The sequence below is a fragment of the Saccopteryx leptura genome, chromosome 3, assembly GCF_036850995.1.
Source record: "Saccopteryx leptura isolate mSacLep1 chromosome 3, mSacLep1_pri_phased_curated, whole genome shotgun sequence".
NCBI classification, from domain to species: domain Eukaryota; kingdom Metazoa; phylum Chordata; class Mammalia; order Chiroptera; family Emballonuridae; genus Saccopteryx; species Saccopteryx leptura.
Genome location: NC_089505.1, coordinates 204,349,154 through 204,371,360, shown reverse-complemented (window position 1 = coordinate 204,371,360; position 22,207 = coordinate 204,349,154). Strand labels below are relative to the sequence as shown.

The window sequence follows — 22,207 nt, the reverse complement described above, 5'->3', positions numbered from 1 at the left end:
ACTGCAAATCCCTACCTAAGCATGCCACAGGGGCGGAGCCTGGGGTACAGAGTCACCGACCAGGAAGAGGGAGAGGAAAGAAAAGGGAAGAAGAAATTAACCTCTCAAATTCAAAAAAATCCACAGACTTTAAAATTTGTTCTACTATTTTTTTTTTGTTGTTGTTTCTTTCATCTTCTTGCCTTTATTAGTATTATTTCTATTTCCTCCACCTTGGTCCTTTTATTCTCTGCCCGTCTTACTCTTTCCTTTTTTTGAACTATACTACCCATAAGTGTTTCATTTTATTTCTTTTCTTCTTCCTTACTCTCCATGAGGGTTACACTCCAAAACCCTTAACTCTCTCTCTCTCTTTTTGTTTTTTTTCTTTTTTCTTCCTTTCCTTTTCCGCTTTTTCTTGTTTATCCCTTTCTATTAGTTTCTTCTTTTCTCCTTTAAAATTTCCTCCCATTCAATCCTAAATCACGAACAAATCATTTAATTTGGGACTCAAGTTTTTTGGTTTCCTTTTTTTGTGGCACTTTGGGTACTTTTTACTTTGCTTTTTAACTCATTAGCATTCCTCCCAACCTAGGATCTCCATTCTATTCAGTCTTTGCTCCACTTAATACAATAGTTTTTTTGTTTGTTTGTTTGTTTTCCTTTTTCTTGTTTCCCTCTTATCCCTCTCATTATATCTCTTAGTTGACCATCACTTACAAGCAAATCATTTTATACTTGACTCAAATTTTTTCTTTTTTTGCATTTTGTGGATCCCTACTTCCTTTTTTGCCCCTTGAACAGTTCTCCCCCAACTCAGGCCCTCCGTTATAGGCAGTTTTTGTTCCATTTAGCATAATATAATTAACAGTTTATCATGATATTTTCCTAAGGAGGAGGGAAGAGGAGGGAAGAGAAGAAAGAAAAGGGGAGAGAAATAATAAATTATTATTGGGTTATTTTGTGTGTTTTTTTTCAAAAATTTTTTTCTTTTTATTCTTTATTAATTCTCATTAGTGCTATCAACAAGATCACCCTCAGATGCCATTAAGAAAAAGAAAATCAAATATCATGGATACAAAAGATAGAGAAGTAACACAGATATATGTGGAAAAATCTATGGAGAAAAAATTTAATATATTGGAAACCTTGGAGCTAAATGACAGAGAATTTAACATAGAAATTCTAAAAATACTCAGAGATATACAAGAAAACACAGAAAGGCAATTTAGGGAGCTCAGAAAACAACTCAATGAACACAAAGAATATATTACCAAGGAAATTGAAACTATAAAAACAAATCAAACAGAGATAAAAAACTCAATTCACGAACTGAAAAACGAGGTAATAAGCTTAGCTAATAGAACAGGCCAGATAGAAGGTAGGATTAGTGACATAGAAAACAAGCAACTTGAGGCACAATAGAGAGAAGAAGTAAGAGACTCAAAAATTTAAAAAAATGAGAAAGCCCTAGAGGAATTGTTTGACTCCATCAAAAAGAATAACATAGGTATATCAGAGAAAGAAGAGAGAGAAAATGAAATGGAGAATATATTTGAACAAATAATAAACGAGAACTTCCCAAGCCTTTGGAAAGAACTAAAGCCTCAAATTCAAGAAGCAAACAGAATTCCAAATTTTCTTAACTCCAACAAACCTACTCCAAGGCACATCATAATGAAACTGGCACAAACCAATGACAAAGAAAAAATTCTCAAGGCAGCCAGGGAAAAGAAGAATACAACATTTAAAGGAAAGCCTATTAGATTATCATCAGATTTTTCAGCAGAAACTCTACAAGCTAGAAGAGAGTGGACCCCAATATTTAAAGCCCTGAAAGAGAGGAACTTTCATCCAAGAATACTATACCCATCAGTTATCCATCAAGTATGAAGGAGAAATAAAAACATTCACAAATACAGAAAAGATGAGGGAATTTATCATCAGAAAACCCCCACTCCAGGAAATACTAAAGGGGGTTTTCCAACCAGATCTAAAGAACAAAACGAAACAAAACCACATGTAAAAGCTCCACCAAGAACACAACAAAACCAAATTTAAACTGTGACAACAAAAGCAAAAAAAGGGGAGAGGATGGAGATTAACAGTAGCAAAGGACAATGAAGTGCAGAAACACTCACAAGATAGGGTATTACAATAAATATGGCAGGTACCCTTTTCATTACTTAATGGTAACCACCCGTGAAAAAACCACCACAGAGGCACATGATTTAAAAAAGGTAGCAACAGAGGAAAGAAGTATGGAATACAAACAAACAAAAACAAAGCATAGAAAAACAAAAGAGAATAAAACAGATACAAAACTAACAGAGAGCAATTTATAAAATGGCAATAGGGAACACACAAGTGTCAATAATTACACTGAACGTAAATGGATTAAACTCACCAATAAAAAGACACAGAGTAGCAGAATGGATTTAAAAAAATCCAACTGTATGCTGCTTACAAGAAACACATCTAAGCAACAAGGATAAAAACAAATTCAAAGGGAAAGGCTGGAAAACAATACTCGAAGGAAATAACATCCAAAAAAAAGCAGGTATAGCAATACTCATATCTAATAATGCTGACTACAAGACAGCAAAAGTACTCAGAGAAAAAAATGGTCATTTCATAATGATTAAGGGGACACTGAATCAAGAAGAAATATCAATCTTTAATATATATGCACCAAACCAAAAATACAATCATACTTGGAGACTTCAATACACCGCTGACGGCTCTAGATCAGTCATCCAAACAGAGAATCAATAAAGATATATTGGCCTTAAACAAAACACTAGAGCACCTGGATATGATAGACATCTTCAGGACATTTCATCCCAAAGCAACAGAGTATACATTTTTCTCTAGTGTACATGGAACATTCTCAAGAATTGACCATATGTTGGGCCACGAAAATTACATCAGCAAATTCAGAAAAATTGAAATTGTACCAAGCATATTTTCTGATCATAAAATCTTGAAAGTAGAATTCAACCGCAAAAAAGAGGAAACCCCCCCCCACACACACAAAAATGTGGAAACTAAACAACATACTTTTAAATAATGAATGGGTCAAAGAAGAAATAAGCGCAGAGATCAAAAGATATATACAGACAAATGAAAATGACAATACAACATATCAAAATCTATGGGATGCAGCAAAAGCAGTAATAAGAGGGAAGTTCATATCACTTCAGGCCCACAGGAACAAACAAGAGAGAGCCCAAGTGAACCACTTAACTTCACACCTCAAGGAACTAGAAAAGGAAGAACAAAGACAACCCAAAACCAGCCAAAGAAAGGAGTTAATAAAAATCAGAGCAGAAATGAATGAAATAGAGAACCGAAAAACTATAGAAAAAATTAATAAAACAAGAAGCTGGTTCTTTGAAAAGATCAACAAAATTGACAAACCCATGGCAAGACTCACTAAGGAAAAAGGAGAAAGGACTCATATAAACAAAATCCAAATTGAAAGAGGAGAAATCACCACAGACATCATATATATAGAAAGAATTATTGTAGAATACTACGAAAAACTATATGCCACCAAATTCAACAATCTAGAAGAAATGGATAAATTCCTAGAACAATACAACCTTCCTAGACTGAGTCATGAAGAAGCAGAAAGCTTAAACAGACTGATTAGCAGGGAGGAAATAGAAAAAATTATTAAAAATCTCCCCAAAAATAAAAGTTCAGGCCCAGACTGTTATACTAGTGAATTCTATCAAACATTCAAAGACGACTTGGTTCCTATTCTACTCAAAGTCTTCCAAAAATTTGAAGAAGAAGCAATACTTTCAAACACATTTTATGAGGCCAACATAACCCTCATACCGAAACCTGGCAAGGACGGCACAAAAAAAGAAAACTACAGACCAATATCTCTAATGAATACAGATGCTAAAATACTAAACAAAATACTGGCAAATCAAATACAACAACATATTAAGAAAATAATACATCATGATCAAGTGGGATTCATCCCAGAATCTCAAGGATGGTTCAACATACGTAAAACGGTTAACATAATACACCATATCAACAAAACAAAGAACAAAAACCACATGATCTTATCAATAGATGCAGGAAAGGCATTCAATAAAATACAACACAACTTTATGTTTAAGACACACAACAAAATGGGTATCGAAGGAAAATATCTCAACATTATAAAGGCCATATATGATAAACCATCAGCCAACATCATATTAAATGGCATAAATCTGAGGAGTTTCCACCTTAAATCAGGAACAAGACAGGGTTGTCCGCTCTCTCCACTCTTATTTAACGTGGTGCTAGAAGTTCTGGCCAGAGCAATCAGACAAGACAAAGAAATAAAAGGCATCCATATCGGAAAAGAAGAAGTACAGGTATAACTTTTTGCAGATGATATGATCCTATAGATTGAAAATCCCAAAGACTCCACAAAAAGATGACTAGAAACAATAAACCAATAAAGTAAGGTGGCAGGATACAAAATTAACATACAAAGGTCATAGCCTTTCTATATGCCAACAATGAAATATTAGAAAACGAACTCAAAAAAATCATCCCCTTCACGATTGCAACAACAAAAAAATAAGATACCTAGGAATAAACATAACAAAGAATGTAAAGGACCTATATAATGAAAACTACAAAGCATTGTTAAGGGAAATCGAAAAAAATACAATGAGATGGAAAAATATTCCTTGTTCTTGGATAGGAAGAATAAATATAATATAGATGGCCATATTACCCAAAGCAATCTATAAATTTAATGCAATTCCCATCAAAATTCCTATGACATTCTTTAAAGAAATGGATCAAAAAATCTTCAGATTTATATGGAACTATAAAAAATCCCGATTAGCCAAAGCAATCCTAAAGAAAAAGAATGAAGCTGAGGGTATTACAATACCTGACTTCAAACTATATTATGGGCCACAACAATTAAAACAGCATGGTATTGGCAGAAAAACAGACACTAAGACCAATGGAACAGAATAGAAAGTCCAGAAATAAAACCACATATATATGGTCAAATAATTTTTGATAAAGGGCCAACAACACACAATGGAGAAAAGACAGCCTCTTCAACAAATGGTGCTGGGAAAACTGGAAAGCCACATGCAAAAGAATGAAACTTGACTACAGCTTGTCCCCTTGTACTAAAATTAATTCAAAATGGATAAAAGACCTAAATATAAGACCTGAAACAATAAAGTACATAGAAGAAGACACAGGTACTAAACTCATGGACCTGGGTTTTAAAGAGCATTTTATGAATTTGACTCCAAAGGCAAAAGAAGTGAAGGCAAAGATAAATGAATGGGACTACATCAGACTAAAAAGTTTTTGCTCAGCAAGAGAAACTAACAACAAAATAATTAGACAGCCAACTAAATGGGAAATGATATTTTCAAACCACAGCTCAGATAAGGGCCTAATATCCAAAATATAAAAAGAACTCATAAAACTCAACAACAAACAAACAAGCAATCCAAAAAACCCCCACTTCTCTCAGGAAGAAATACAAATGGCCAACAGATATATGAAAAGATGCTCATCTCCATTAGTTATTAGAACAGCGGTTCTTAACCTGTGGGTCGTGACCCTGGCGGGGTCGCCTAAAGCCATCAGAAAATACATAATGCGTATCAGGTATTTACATTCTGAATCATAACTGTAGCAAAATTACAGTTATGAAGTAGCCACCAAAATTATTTTTTGGTTTGGGGTCGCCGCAACATGAGGAAATGTATTGCGGGGTCATGGCATTAGAAAGGTTGAGAACCACTGTATTAGAGAAATGCAAATCAAAACTACAATGAGATACCACCACAAAGCTGTTAGATGAGCTATGATCAACCAAACAAGTAATAGCAAATGTTGGAGAGGCTGTGGAGAAAAAGGAACCCTCATTCACTGTTGGTGGGAATGTAAAGTAGTACAACCATTATGGAAGAAAGTATGGTGGTTTCTCAAAAAACTGAAAATAGAACTACCTTATGACCCAGCAATCCCTCTACTGGGTATATACCCCCAAAACTCAGAAACATTGGTACGTAAAGACACATGCAGCCCCATGTTCACTGCAGCATTATTCACAGTGGCCAAGACATGGAAACAACCAAAAAGCCCTTCAATAGAAGACTGGATAAAGAAGATGTGGCACATATACACTATGGAATACTACTCAGCAATAAGAAATGATGACATCGGATCATTTACAACAAAATGGTGGGATCTTGATAACATTATACAGAGTGAAATTAGTAAATCAGAAAAAACCAAGAACTACATGATTCCATACATTGGTGGGACATAAAAACGAGACTAAGAGACATAGACAAGAGTTTGGTGATTACCGGAGGTGGGAGGGAGGGGGGGTGAGGGAGGGAAGGAGAGGGGAAGGGGGAGGGGGAGGGGCAGAAAGAAAACTAGATAGAGGGTGACAGAGGACAATCTAACTTTGGGTGTTGGGTATGCAACATAATTGAATAACAAGATAACCTGGACATGTTTTCTTTGAATATATGTACCCTGATTTATTGATGTCATCCCATTAACATTAATAAAAATTTATCTATAAAAAAAGAATGATACAATTCTTTTTATCAAGTCACTCATAGGCTTTCTTCAATTGGTTATTTCTCAGTATATTGATAAATGGATTTAATGTAGGTGAGACAGAAGAAATGAGTACTGAAACCATTTGATTAGTAGTCATCTCTTCCTTTGCTATGAACTCATATAGATGAACATGCATGTACCATAAGATCTGATTTGGGTTTTGAAAGATTATTTCACCTGCTATATTGAGGGAAAATTCAAGGTGATAAAGAGTGGAGCAAGAACCTGGTCAGGTAGCCCAGCTGGTTAGAATGTCATTGTTATACACCAAGGTTGTGGGTTTGATCCCTGGTCAGGGTCTATACAAGAATCAACCAACAAATGCATTAATAAGTGGAATAACAATCTATATTTCTCTCTCTCTCTCCCTCTAATCAATAAATTTAAAAAAATTTAAAGAGTGGAGTAGGAAGATCAGTTGTGGGGCAATCATATGTTCTGTGATAAAAAATATCTGGCTATGTAAAAATATACACACAAATCTATCTATCTATCTATCTATCATCTATCTATCATCATTTATCTATCATCATCTATCATCACCTATCATCTAACCTATCTGCTTATTAAACACATACACATTATATATACAATTGTCCTGTACTCCAAATAAAGCTCTAAAAGTACAGAGGGCCAGTCCAATTTGTTCTTGCAGCAGATTCAAACTTGCATTCCTATCACCCTTAAGCCTGAGTTATTTCTGACTCCTGTGTGTCAGGGGGCTTCCTCCTCACAAGCTGTGTCCTCATGCAAATGCTTGTCAGGGCACTTTTTTTTTTAGGGCACTTCTTAATCATGGACACCTGATGCCATGATGCTCCAGGCCTAGGGCAGCTCCTGCTTGGCTTATTTGTCCAGGGTACTGGTGTTTGCCCATCTTTGATTGGTTAAGTCTCTGCGCTCAACATTACCAAGATTCTAGAGGTGAAACCCAACATGTAATGGAACTTGGAATGTGAACCTCACATAGGTGAATCCACCTGAACTTATGGGAACTGGTGGACTCTGGGGTCAGCAGAAGTCCCATGGTCGGGAAACCTTTACTTTGATGCATACTGAGGCTAAACTTAATTGTGCAGATATTTAAGTTATATCTTCATGTTTTAGAAGCTTAAATAGTGCAAGGGGGTGGCAATTCTGAGAAGTAGAGTTTCACATGATCTAGATATCTAGGTAAAAATGGGTGGTAGCTCATCCCTCATCTATCCACGGCCAGAGTGACAAGTGTGCTGAGACACTAATGCCCTCAGACCCTGGTGGTCACTTTTGGCCATGAGCTGCCTCATCTGGTTATCCCAGCATGCTGCACAGTTGGCTGTACTTTCTGTGGATGGCCATGAAGACAGTCCATGCAGTGGCTTCCGGCCGCGCAGGCAAGCATGCCAGGTTCTCACGGATCTGGAACCCTCTGGTAAGGACATCTGTAAGCTGGATTTGTCATTATTCCCAGCTTCCAGATCCTGCAGCCATCACTGTACCTTCCAATAGACAATTCCTTCCATGATCCGAATGCTGCAGCAGATTGGTTCACCACTCTGTTCTATGTGGCCTGTCTCCAAAAGCAGATGTGCTCTAGCTTCTAGGATAAACAGGTTCCAGCAGGATGACTGCTTTTAGGATGCCTAAATTAAGAATACCTCAGAAATTTAGAAAGGTATCCTGGGACTACAGTTCTAGTAATAGCAAGTTTCACTGGCCAGGAGCAAGGAAATTATGCCATGAAAAAGGAAACATTCCCAACCCTTTCTAACAATAGCTGCCATTTATCCACCTGGTATTGTCCAATACACCATAAATATTTCTAACTTTTATGTAAAAAAAAAAAATCAAATAGAGCCACTTTAAAATGGAGCCAGAACTGCCACTACAGAACTGGCTTGCATGTCTCATGCCTCAAACCTTTGGAATATTAGAAAAAGGGAAAATTATAATTGGACCGGGCCTAAAGCAACACTGTTCCAAACAACTGTTTGCAAAGATAACAAGAATGCAGACATTATGATTACTGGGCTGATGGCTGCTGGGCTGATAATTAAAGCCACTGTTTAGAATTGACATCATCACTTCATATTATCTGCATCAACAGAAAGGCTTTCCTTTTATTGATATAATTGTTCCCCTTCTTTTTCTCATAAATCCCCATTGCTTTATCTCCTAATCGGAACCTTATTTGGGCTGAATCAGTGTATCTAAATAGCTATTCTTACTGATCTCAATAAGACACTTTTTCATTTCACTTTGAAAGTCTGTGTTATTTTTACGTTAACACTCCCAATAACCTTATGAGGTAGAAATCATTATTCCCATGTTATAGATAAGGAAGTGGACGCTCCCAAAGGTTAAGTACCTTGCCTGAAATCACAGTTTGGTAACTGGTGGTATTCTACTGATTTGATTACAAGGGCATTCTATGCTTTTCACTTCAAGTCAGTGAAGACATCACTTTGCATCTCAGAGTCCTGTTCTAGTCATCTGACCCAGAGAGGGCCCACCCCATAGTCTGTACTTTATGCAGAGGACCTGTGTTGGGGAGGCCAAACCCTTGTCTACCTACAGAACTTTCCTTCCAATTCCAGAAGCAGTAGGGAGGCCATGGGGTTCTTCATCAGACTGGCCACCATAGAATCCTTGGGTATCACACAGAAGAAAGGAATCCCAGTGCTGTTGTTCAACGGGCCATCATTGATGGGCATGCAGTTTCCAAATGGTAGTCCTGAGATCTTAGAAACACCAAACAAGTGAACAAACAAACAAAAAAGCTTTTCAAAGCAGGGTTGTGAATTGTCCAAGCTGGGAGCTTAGCTTTTGTCCTTGACCAGGAATTATAGTTACAGGAATGTGAAGAGAACATGGCATCAACATGGTTCTGACAGGGAATAGTTAGGGCACAGTGGTTTCCATTCTGCCCAGTTCACTCAGTGATGACTCCAGAATTTCTACAGAGGAACTCAGCGTGACATTCCATCTGGGAGGGATGGTTAAGAGGTTATTATTGAAGCTGTAATTGTACATAGCAAACACATTTGCTTTGTTAAATCCAGTTATTTTGGGGAGGGGAAATGAAACTTATGAAGGGTTACTAAAATCTTTTTTGCAAACTTCCCCTGGAAGCCCTACTGACTTCTTAGGGTCCCCCAAGTTTTTGGTAATTTGAGGGATAGGATTTAAGTCGAATTTTGACTGCTTACCTGGTCTTTGGACTCCAGGAACTATGTTATTGCTTCTTTTAGGGCCACATTACTTTCTCATGTATTAGTCATGTTTTTGTTTTATCAATATTTCATTATATAATTCAGAAACTTATGGGAAATTGGTTTCTCATCCTTTCAACTTAAAGGAAGTCACAGAACTATGCTATACCAATTTTTGTTTGTAATCATCTAGTAGAGTGGGTGCAATTCTCAGGCATATACATAATGTTTCTTAGGTCTTCCTAAGCCCTGCTGGGTCCAGCAGACCCATGAGTTTCTCCCTTTACAGACTACTCCTCATTGTAACTTAGCTCAGGACTCAGAAACTGTATTTGTCTTTGAAGTGCTGTGTGACAACAGGGTGTAGAATTGTGATAAGGGAAGACTTGACTCTTTGAAGAAAATGCAATGGTAAAGAATCCTTCAAAATAGTAATATCTGTGAATCGTTCACAGATTCTGTCCCTCAGCTAGTCACACATTGCCTAAAGTCATGCTTTGCACCCATGGCAGGCACTTGGTTAGTACTCTCTGAATTCATTGAGTTTGGATTAAATATCAATATTGGAAAAGGGAACTACTAATGAAGCTAAGAAAATGGATGTCAAAAGTCAAAATATCATTAATACGTCGACACTAAAATTAATTTATCTGTGTTCTCCTATGTGTGTGAGAGTGGCCTGAGGCTGTGCCCGGGCACCACCCACTTTCTGGCCCATGCCAGCACCTGGGGCTTTCTAGCTACCATGTCCATGCAGGAGAAGGTAAGCCACCCTGCAGGCAGTCGGTTGTTGGCACTAAATTTAATTGATCTGTGTTTTAAACCAAGATCAGTTTCTTATCTTCTTAATGTGTGTCTTAGAAGCATAACATATAACTGTGAAGAACCATTTGGATGCACTGCCATAATCAGAATCAGGTTGCACTTAGATAATGTTTCAAACAGAAACTTCAAAACTATCCAGTCAACCACTTAATCTCATAGATGAGGAAAGCAAAGTGGAGAACCCAGTAATTTGGCCACAGTCTCAGAGCTGGTGAGACCCATGGATGGGGCAAGATCCTGCCCTCTGACCAATGACCTAGACATTCTATAAAAGAATTTTTTTTTTTGCCACAAAGCAAATAGGAGTTCATATTACTACCCTGTAGAAAACCCCTTACATCTATCTTAACAATCTTAAAAGTTTTTTGGAGGATGTATACTTATAGATGTTACACTCTCATCATTTATTCATGTCATTTCAGCTTCGGATGGAATCAGGTCTACATAGTGAGCAAAACATTTCTGAACTGAACAATAAAATCTGCAGCTGATAAGAGCTATTCCAGCATTTACACACTTTGCACAATAAGCCTCCTTTCCAGAAAAAGTCTTGAGTTCCATGTTTGTTTGTCGTTCCATTTTTTAAAAATGTAAATTTCCACCAAGATTCAGGTATTGTTTTCCTACCAGTTCTCAATTTGACTCTGTATTAATTAGTGACAAGGAAGTTGAGGTCTATTGGCAGGCACTACGAGCTGGGAGGGACTGATCGAACTCACCTTGTGATGCCAAAGGACATCCAATGGTTTCTTTTGTCCTGGTCTGTGGTCAGGCGCTGGTTATGTGTCAGTCTCATGTCTGAGCATCTAAAGACGCGCTTCAGTCCCCAACTATCTAGCGGAAAGCTGGTTGTCAGCATCCCCCGCCCCCCCTCCGCTCCCCTATTTTGCCAGGAAAACTGAAGCACAATCTGGTTCCGTTATTTACTACGCGCCTACAGGCCAATCCCGCCCACTGGGCACATCCGTTAGGTGTGAATCCAAGAGCGTCAGTGGTCGCTAGCATCTTCTTGTCTGTCCCCTGTGTGTGTCGCCTGGGTGTCAGGCCACTGCAAGGCGTGCGCCTGCCACCCGTGGTTTGCGGGGTGGCTTACCTTCTCCTGCGTGGACACGGTGGCCAGACAGCCCTAGACGCTGGCGTGGGCCAGAAAGCGGGCGGTGCCCGGGTACAGCGTCGGGCCGCTCTCACGCACGTAGGAGAACATCCCCGGCGGGGCGGACCGTGGCCGAGCGCGGCGGTGCTCGAGATGGTCGGCAGTTGCTGGTCATCCTTGTGAGCCGAGGTCCGGGAAACGCCGCTGCCAGATGCTGCCCGAGTCCTACAGTAGCGCGGGCATCGCCTCCTCCGTGGAGGCGCTGTCCAGCTCCTCGTCCACCTCGTTGGGGACAGCCCAGGACACCAAGCTCACGATCACGTAGCCCCGGTTCCCGGCAGCAGGGCACTGCAGCACAGCAGCCAGGAGAGGCTGGTCTTGGGCTGTGTCGGCCGCAGGCCGTGGCGCACGGACATCTTGCAAGCGATGCGCTCTGGAGTTGGCGAAGGCGGCAGCGCCCCCGGTGGCGGACGCGGGGCCGGGGCTCCGTCCGCCACAGAAGTCCCCAGCCCTGGGAGCACAGGCGGCCATATGGCACCTGGAAGAGTCGAGGCTCCTGGGAAGACCAGGTGGTGCTCCAGAACTGCGCACACTGCAGTCGCTGTGTGCGGGGGTCCCCATTGCGGGGTCCCAGGTCTGGGATGGGCTCTGTTCCCTCTTTATAATTCAGGTTCTGCAGCCAGATAATGAGCGTTCAAATCCCGGCTCAATACACGCCTCCACTTTGTAGCTGTGTGACACTGCCAAGTCACTTGATGTCTCTGGTGTCCTAGTCCCTTATTAGAAAACAAAGGAAAACAGTATTTAACTCATAGGGTTGACGGATGGGAGGATTAAATGAGTTAATATTTGGAGAGGCTTAGGACAGTGCGTGGCATGGAGCAAGCATTATATTTTGATAATAGACTAAGGTAGAGATTATCATCATTTTATAGAGGAGGAGACCGCGTAAACGGTGATGTTAAGATTAGCACCAAGCCCGTCTGATGCAAAAGCCCATTCTCTTGCTTTGTAAGGACAGTGACAGTGTTACCCTTTGTTGGGACAGGAGGTCATTGCTGCCAGTTCATCTAAAAGCAGAACCAAGTTTTTTACATATATTGTAAAATAAAGGCTCATCAGTAACCTGAGAGAATGTGGCTGTGATGGAGTGGGCAGAGAAAATTGTATGAATGTACCACAATTTTAAAACATTCTCACACTGATGAAAATTGGGTCTGTTTCCAATTTTAAAGTTTTATAAATATCAAAATAATTTTAAATTATTTATGCTTTTCTCCTGACCAGGCAATGGTGCAGTGGATAGAGCGTCAAACTGGGATGCGAAGGACCCAGGTTTGAAATCCGAGGTCACCAGCTTGAGCACGAGCTCATCTGGTTTGAGCAAGGCTCATCAGCTTGAGCTCAAGGTCGCTGGCTTGAACAAGGGGTCACTCGCTTCACTGTAGCCCCCCGGTCAATGCACATAAAAGAAAGCATTCAATGAACAACTAATGAGCTGCAATGAAGAATTGTGCTTCTCATCTCTTTCCCTTCCCGCCTGTCTTTCCCTATCGGTTCCTCTCTCTGTCTGTCTCTGTCACACACACACACACACAAAATTGTTTATGCTTTTTAACCTCTGCTTCTGGTATCTATATCAGTGCACCTGGCCCACGAGGAGACATTTTCTGCTCTAGATCTTCTACCTGAAAGTCTAATAAGGCTGCTTCAAATTTGTTATGGATGAAAATAACTTGAACTCACACTACAATTTTTTAAAGGCATTTTGGCAAATGTTACATTCTGTGGTAACCAGAGGATCTACTGTCTGCCCCATCCCCTACTCCATCTTTCTTCCCCTGTCCCCTTTTATTCAAAGCCATTTTTCTTAAGAAAATCTATTTAATCTCCTCAATGCACTCTAAACTGGTTCCCCATCCCAACTGGCTGTCTTTTCCAGGATGACCTCTTTCTAGCCTTAATTTTTATTTTTGACAGACAGAGTCAGAGAGAGGGACAGACAGGAAGGGAGAGAGATGAGAAGCATCAATTCTTTGTTGTGGCACCTTAGTTGTTTGTTGATTGCTTGTTCATTGATTGCTTTCTCATATGTGCTTTGACTGGGGGGCTACAGCAGAGCCAGTGACCCCTTGCTCAAGCCAGCAACCTTGCGCTCTAGCTGTTGAGCCTGCGCTCAAGTCGGATGAGCCTGCACTCAAGCCGGCAACCTTGGGGTTTCAAACCTGGATCCTCTGCGCCTCAGTCCGACGCTCTATCCACTGCACAACTGCCTGGTCATGCTCTAGCCTTTTTCTTACTGCAGCACCCTACAGCCTTTTCATAGCTGTCCTTACTTCCCATTTGGTTCTTCCCTGACTGGCTGTACTTTCTCAGTCCCCTTTGCTGAGACCCTCTCTGTACCCCCCTGCATACTGCTATTCAAAGGGGAGTTCTGTCTCTTGCCTTCTCTTTGTCCTCTTTGCGTGATTTCATTTACTCCTATGGTTCTGCCATCCTTGTATGCTGTTGACTTGCCAACATACATTTCCTCCCTAGCGCACTGGCTCGCCTTCCTCCTCACTCACTCCCAGAACAAACATTGTGTCCCATTGTCTTGAAAAAGCAGTCTAATAAGTCATTAAAAACATGGATTCCTGAGTCAAATGAGTCCAGATTCTGCTCTAACACCTACAATCTATGTCTGTGAAATGGGACAGTCACATCTATCCTTAGGAGGAACAGAGATGTTCCCTACAGGTCTTTTCCCTTCTCTGCTCTGTGGAGACAGAGGGAGCCTGTCACTGACTGCTTCCCCCCATGGCTCTCATTCTTGACCCTTGGCATTTATGGACCACTTCTTCCTTGGAGGTTCTGGTAGAAGTAGATGACTTTTCTGCCAGGCCTGGTACATGATGTGAACAATGAATACCTGTTCCTCCTGTTCACATTTGATGTGGAATTACAGCTACAGTGATAGATATTTTATCAGTGTTTGGTAAGTTTAAAATAAAGTGCACAGCCCAGGCTGGGTGGCTCAGTGGATAAAGCATTGATTCAGTGCACCAGAGATCACAGGTGCGACCCCCCAGTTGCAGCACATATAAGAAGCAATCAATGAGCATACAACTAAATAAAACGAGTTGATGCCCCTCTCTCCCCCCTTCTCCTTTCCTCCCCTCAAATCAATGGGAAAAAGTAAAATAAAGTGCACACTCTTTCATTATCTTGTTCCATTAAGAACAAAAAACAAAACAAGAAACCCCAACAACAAAAAACTGCACAGGAGGACACTGGGCAAATTCTAGTGAAGAATTATTGCATCTGGCATCCCAGGGTAAACTTTTATGGATTTTCAAAGGTGGAGAGGGAGGGGAAAATGAAATTTTGTTATCATCAAGCCAAGGACATATTTGTACAATTTTTTCAATAAAACTTTTCCCATGGAAAAAAAAGTGATTATAAACCTGCATAATTATGTTAACTAGTGTCACTTCAATAAATTTAATTAAAAATGATTACAGGCCCTGGCTGGTTGGCTCAGTGGTAGAGCTTCCGCCTGGCGTGCAGAAATCCCGGGTTTGATTCCCGGCCAGGGCACACAGGAGAAGCACCCATCTGCTTCTCCACCCCTCCCCCTCTCCTTCCTCTCTGTCTCTCTCTTCCCCTCCCGCAGCGAGGCTCCACTGGAGCAAAGATGGCCCGGGCGCTGGAGTGGCTCTGGTCGCAACAGAGCGACGCCCCGGAGGGGCAGAGCATCGCCCCCTGGTGGGCAGAGCGTCGCCCCCTGGTGGGCATGCCAGGTGGATCCCGGTCGGGCGCATGCGGAGTCTGTCTGACTGTCTCTCCCCGTTTCCGACTTCAGAAAAATACAAAATAAATAAATAAATAAATAAAAGTAAATAAAAATGATTACAGAATGAGATATCAGATGTGAAGTACTTTATGACTGAGGGTGTAGATCATTCAGTCTTATGCATCCACAGAGGAGATGAAGCATCCCATTTCAATATCTGGGAAGGGAATATTTGGAGAATTATTGTAGGCTTTTGGCTGTCTTCTTACTCCTGCTGCTTTGTGGGAGGAGGAGTGACTTATCTGATGGACAAGTTTGGAAGAGGAATTCAAACTGCTGTCTCAGCCTCTTCAGTGTTACTCTTTTCTTTCCTGAATGGTCTGTCTACCTTCTCTTCTGCCATGCCTGAGCTGCTTGCCTCTAGAGGAGGAGTACAGTTGCTCTGTTATATCGGTGACTGAGGAAGTAAGTTCGATGGCAGAACCAAACAGAAGTCCTCGTTGATCAACATTGTCCCAATTATCTTAAGCCCCTTGATTCTTGTGCTTTACTTCCCAATTATATCCAAAGTCAAGAGATATTTGAGGTGAAGAATAATCCTTTCAAACACCAACACACAACATGTAAATGCTCAATAAACCATAGCCATTATTATTTGCCTTTGCCCCTGAATAACTAAAAAGGTCTTTCAGACTCAACTTTTGAGAGACATAAGAATGGTGAAAGGGGTACTCCTGCCTTGTTTCTCATCTTAAGGGGATTGCTTTTAACTTTTTCCCCTTGAGTATGATGTTGACTGTGGGTCTATCATAGATGGCCTTTATCATGTTGAGGTATGTTCCCTGTATTCCCACTTTGCTGAGAGTTTTGATCATACATGGGTGCTGGATTTTATCGAATGCTTTTTCTGCATCTATTGATATTATCATGTGGTGTTTGTCCTTCCTTTTGTTTATGTGATGAATCACATTGATTGATTTGCAAATATTGTACCAGCCTTGCCTGTAGTGGAATAACCTATTGCATAGCCTTGGATGGGAACACAGCCAACAAGAAAAGAATGTTTTGCCAAGAGAATTGTTTTGTGACTTGAAGGCGGGTCACTGAAACAGGTCTCTGTGACTGAAGGCAGTTGCTTTTCTCAGTAAAACATTCTCATAAGATTTCTGTTCCTTTTAAGGTTATCCCTTGAGATAAAGAGAGGAATGTTGTGGGAACCATAGAAGCAATAGCAATTAATGCCTTTTGATATTGTATTGTTATTAAGCTATCATGCAGGTGTATTCCATGTATCTTTAAGTAAAAGTTATGCTTGATGTTATGCCAATTTCTCAGTAAACAGGCATTTTGAAATCTTATGAATAAAAATAAGACAGCGTGAACTCGGGTCCATTTGCCTGAGTGAGCGGTGGTCCTTTGCCAGATGATTTCATCTGCTGATCTCTCTCTCTGCGCCCCCGACTCACAACAACACTTGCCTCCCCAGAATAAATCCCATTTGATCATGATGTATGATTTTTTTTCATGTATTATTGGATCTGGTTTGCTAATATTTTGTTGAGAATTTTAGCTTCTAAGTTCATCAGGGATATTGACCTATAGTGTTCTTTCTTTGTAGTGTCTTTACCTAGTTTTTGAATGAGGATTATGCTTGCCTCATAAAAGGAGCTTGGAAATATTCCCTCCTCTTTAATTTTTTAAAATAGTTTGAGAAGGATAGGTGTTATTTCTTTGAATATTTGGTAAAATTCACCTGTGAAGCCATCTGGTCCAGGACTTTTGTTTGCTGGGAGTTTTTTTGATAACTATTTCAATTTCATTTGTTGTAATTGGTCTGTGCTAGTTTCCTGATTTTTCCAGATTGAGTTTTGGAATACTGTATGTTTCTAGGAATTTATCCATTTCACCTAGGTTGTTTAAATATTTTGACACTAGATCTTCATAGTATTTTCTTACAGTCCTTTGTATTTCTGCTGTGTCAGCTGTTATTTCTCCACTCTCATTTCTAATTTTATTTATGAGTTTCTTTCTTTTTTTCTTGATGAGTCTGGTTAAAGGCTCATCAATCTTGTTTACCTTTTCAAAAAAACAGCTCTTGGTTTCATTGATCTTTTGTATTTTTTTTTTTAGCCTCTATTGTCATTTATTTCCACTCTGATCTTTATTATTTCCTTCCTTTTACTTCCTCTGGGCTTTATTTGTAGTTCTCTTTCTAGTTCTTTTAGATGCAGGGTTAAGTTGTTTATTTGAGCTTTTTCTAGCTTCTTTAGGTATGCCTGTAATGTTATGAACTTCCCTCTCAGGACTGTTTTTGCTGTGTCCCATAAATTTTGAGTTGCTTTATGTTCATTTTCATTTGTTTTAAGGAAATTTTTTTATTTCTCCCTTGAATCTTTGTTATGCTTTAATCCTTGAGTTACATGACCTAAAGTGAAAACTGTAATGTACTTTTTCAAAAGAATATTTTTTACTTAATATCAGTGTCATATTTTTTCTTTATTCTTAGACACACTTTGGTATCTTACTATAATATATTTTGAATACTGGTAGAATGTAGAAGAGTGACAGATGGTTATGGCAATAGAAATGCTGACTTTGGTTCTTACTACAGGGGCAGGACAGTGCTAATTGTTCAAGGAATGAGGCTGACACTGATGTGCTGCAGAATGGGGCACAGAGTGAGTTTTTTGTTGATGATGAGTGCAATACTGATCAATGAATGCAACAGATATTAAATGAGCCTAACTTCTTGGCATTAGATTAAGTTATCACTAATTCAGCAGGCATTCACCAACAAAAGTGGTTTAATTAATCTCTAATGTGTGCTACCTCAGATTAGCTGACATTCATTTGCTTGTAATGCTTTATTGTGTGTAGTTCAATTAAATATTTAATATCTTTTCTGTTGTTTCCACCAATTAAATATATAGTCATGCAACTCTTTATAGCGATACATTCTCAGAAATTTACTGTTAGGCAGCTTTGTTGTTATGTGAATCTCATAAAGTGTTCTTACATAAACCTAGATGGCACAGCCTACTCCACAACTAGGCCTACTGCTTCTAGGCTACAAAGTTGTACACGTCACTGTACAAAACAACATGAGGTCAAATCAAGTACAAGAGAAAATGATGCAATCAAGAGATGCTATATGAGGCTGCAGCCAGTGTAACATAGCATGCTGTTGTATAGCAAATGGTTTTTTATAAGTAGGAAGAGTAAATCTAAAATAATGATAAAAATAGTATAGTGAATACATAAACCAGTAAAAATTGTTTATCATTATCAAGTGTTATGTACTATACATAATGTATGTGCTATGCTTTTATACAATGGGCAGTGTGGTAGATGGTTAACATCAGTACCACAAATGTGAATAATGCATTGTGTGATGATGACACTAGGTGATTGTAATTTTTCAGCTCTATTATAATCTTATGGGACCACTGTTGCATATGTAGTTCATTGTTGACTAAAATGTCATCTTCTATGGCACATGAATGTAGGTCAAACCCCATAGCTGTGAACTTTGGAATTGCTAGCAGACTGGGTAGAGAGTGTTATGGAAAGTTGTTGGCCCTGGCCAATTGGCTCAGTGATAGAGCATTGGCCTGGCGTGCAGAAATCCCAGGTTTGATTCCTGGCCAGGGCACACAGGAGAAGAACCCGTCTGCTTCTCCACCCCTCCCCCTCTCCTTCCTCTCTGTCTCTCTCTTCCCCTCCCGCAGCGAGGCTCCATTGGAGCAAAGATGGCCCAGGCGCTGGGGATGGCTCCTTGGCCTCTGCCCCAGGCGCTGGAGTGGCTCTGGTCGCAAAAGAGCGATGCTCCGGAGGGGCAGAGCGTCGCCCCCTGGTGGGCGTGCCGGGTGGATCCCGGTCGGGCGCATGCCGGAGTCTGTCTGACTGTCTCTCCCCATTTCCAGCTTCAGAAAAAAAAAAAGAAAAAGAAAAAAAAAGAAAGTTGTTCAGATTAGGAGGTTTTGCTGGAGAAATAATAACAATGACTAATGTTTATGAATACTTATAAAGCTCTACAAATTTTATGTTCTAAGAATAGTGATTAACTTATTTAAACCTCATAGATAATATTATTACTATTTTGTAGATAAGGAGAATGAAGACCAGATAAAATTAAACAGTATTCCCAAGGTTCCCAGTAAATAAGAGGAAGATGTAGAGTTATTATTATTATTATTATTTTAATTTATTGAGAGGAGGGGAAGCAGAAAGACAAGCTCTCACATGTGCCCCAACTGGGATCCACCCAGCAAGCCTACTTGGAGGCAATGCTCTGCCCATCTGGGTTGTTACTCCATTGTTCAGCAAGTGAGCTCTTCTTAGAACCTGAGACGGAGGCCATGTAGTAATCCTCAGAGCCTAGGGACAACTCACTCCAATTGAGCCATGGCTGCAGGAGGGGAAGAAATAGAGGGGGGAGAGAGAGAGAGAAGTAAAGGGGATTTGGGTGCTTCTCCTGTGTTCCTTGACCAAGAATTAAACCCAGGACATCCACACACTGGGTCGACACTCTACCACTGAGCTAACCAGCCAAGGCCATAAAAAGATGTAGAATTTAAACATGGGAACTCCCCACTTATTTCTCCAAATCATCAGACTTGAAGATATTTTTCATTCACTCCCAACTCACTGATTTTGGCATTAAAACACATGAAAGTACCTTTGAGGAGAGAAAAGGTGCTAGAAAAGGATAGTCTCAGAAGTAGATTTATAGAGGTTTGAATCCCTGCCCTGCCTATTACTAGTGAGATAGCCTTGGGACATTACTCAACCCCTTACGAACTCAGTTCTGCTATCTGTGACATGGGAGCAGGGATGACACCATCTTGTCAGGTTGATGAAATAACACATTTAAATGCCCAGCTGTTCCCCACCCACTTCCAACTATGGCTGAAGGGGTAAAAAGTTTACTCTCAGTTACTTTGGTGATTAAGGGACATGTCAAATTGTCTACATCTTAGCTCTGAGGTAGTGAGCAGAGAGATCTGCACTGTTGGAGCTGAACGTCCAGCACAAATGCTTGTCTTGTTAGGGCTGCACAGAATGTTTCAGAGTGCACTCAGCTGAACTTTTTACTGGCAAGCCCTTGCAGGGCCCTGTTACCAGGATGGTGTACATCTTCCAGAAAGTCAAGGAGTAAGGAGGGGCATTTTTCCAGGACCAGTCAACTGGTCCCTTCTTCAGATATAACTGGGCCTTCTCTCTACCCAGAGCTCTGATGAATGGTGACTTTACTGCCCCAGCTATTCCTCTTTTAGGTAGGCCTAGTTCTTTCCACTCCACCCCTGCCACTGAGTCCTTGATTTGGGGGTCAGTATTCCCCTATTTCAGGCCTTATCAGTCATGTCTGCTTTACACACACACACACACACACACACACAGAGAGAGAGAGAGAGAGAGAGAGAGAGAGAGAGAGAGAGAGAGTGAGATAGAGAAGAGATGGGTTTCTTACTTATAGACACGTGTCTGAATCTACCGTACCGAGGTCACGGAAGGCAGTTGGATATATGAATTAACGATTGCAAGATAAAACCAAATCCAGACAGAGAATTAGTAAATCTGGGAGGTGCATTTCCTTTGCTCCTGATCATATTGTTTTTGCCCAACACAGTGTCTTTTTAGGTTAGTGCTCAATAACAGCTGTATAGGTTCTCTGCACTCTGGAGGACTTGGAAAGAGGGTTTGTCTTGCAAGGTTCTGGTTATTTTGAGGGTTGTCAGGCATGAACAATTTCAGGCTGTGACCCATCCATTGTCATGACTACTATTAATTTGGGCAAAGGACAAAGTCCTGCCTTTAATGATCTGCTACTAAGCACCTTTCATCTGCTCACAAGAGGAGCTCATGGGTGCAGAAGAGATACTATGTAAACTGGCTAAACTTGCAGAAGTTTTAGAAATTAGTACCAAGACATTGTGTCAAGATTTTGTAAGCCAGCTACTGCCCCAAATCAATAAAGATATATCAGTTGCCTCCTGCATCAGTCTGGCTCCTCTTCCTGGCAGAAGACTCTATCAACCTGTGTTCTGTTTTTCTTGGGGTATGGATCCTGTCCTAGTGTTGTGGAAGAAGAATGGAATTGAGATCAGACTAGCCAGGGCTCCAATCTCTGTTTCAAAATATACTTACTTTGTGACTTGGTGCAAGTCAGTTAGCTTCTCTGAGCTTCAGTTTTCACATCCACCACATGAAAATGATCAGAATAGATACACAGTAGTCTTGTATGGCTCCAAGATCATGTATATAAAAGGTTTAGAGAAGGTGTCTATCAATTTGCAATCTTTAATTATATATCTTTCAATATGTACCCCAATTCTTATCTTTTCAAAATCCTTTCTATTCAAACCATCCAATGTTTTTTTTCTTCGGCACACATCACTTTTCAGTGTAGTGACTAGTGGTGATCTATTTCTCAGTTCACCTGCCCACATCAGGGAAGCTCTGGGAATCCAAGAGTAAGGCCATCCATATATTCTTCACCTCCAATTATACCAGGATCATATTAATGCACCCCAAACTGAGCTGACTGGCAATCCACAGATAAACTATTATAATCACTACTGGCAAAAACACCTAAAGCAAAGATCACTCTAGAATCCTGTCTTGCTGTTTGGACAATGGGATCTTTATGAGTTTCCTAACCACCTGGTAGTTGTTCTTGCCCTTGAAAAAATTGACCAGGAGTTGGGGCCCCAATGT

General features: G+C 40.3%; 1 protein-coding gene across 1 annotated transcript in view; it reads right to left on the bottom strand.

Moving 5' to 3' along the window:
- The window catches only part of CREG2 (cellular repressor of E1A stimulated genes 2), a 28,793-nt gene extending 16,662 nt beyond the window's left edge, over positions 1-12,131 (bottom strand). Inside the window, 3 exon segments of the mRNA XM_066377209.1 lie at positions 9,157-9,326; positions 11,716-12,044; positions 12,047-12,131. Of these exon segments, the coding sequence (XP_066233306.1) occupies positions 9,157-9,326; positions 11,716-12,044; positions 12,047-12,131 (584 nt within the window).
- Positions 12,132-22,207: the final 10,076 nt, after the last annotated feature.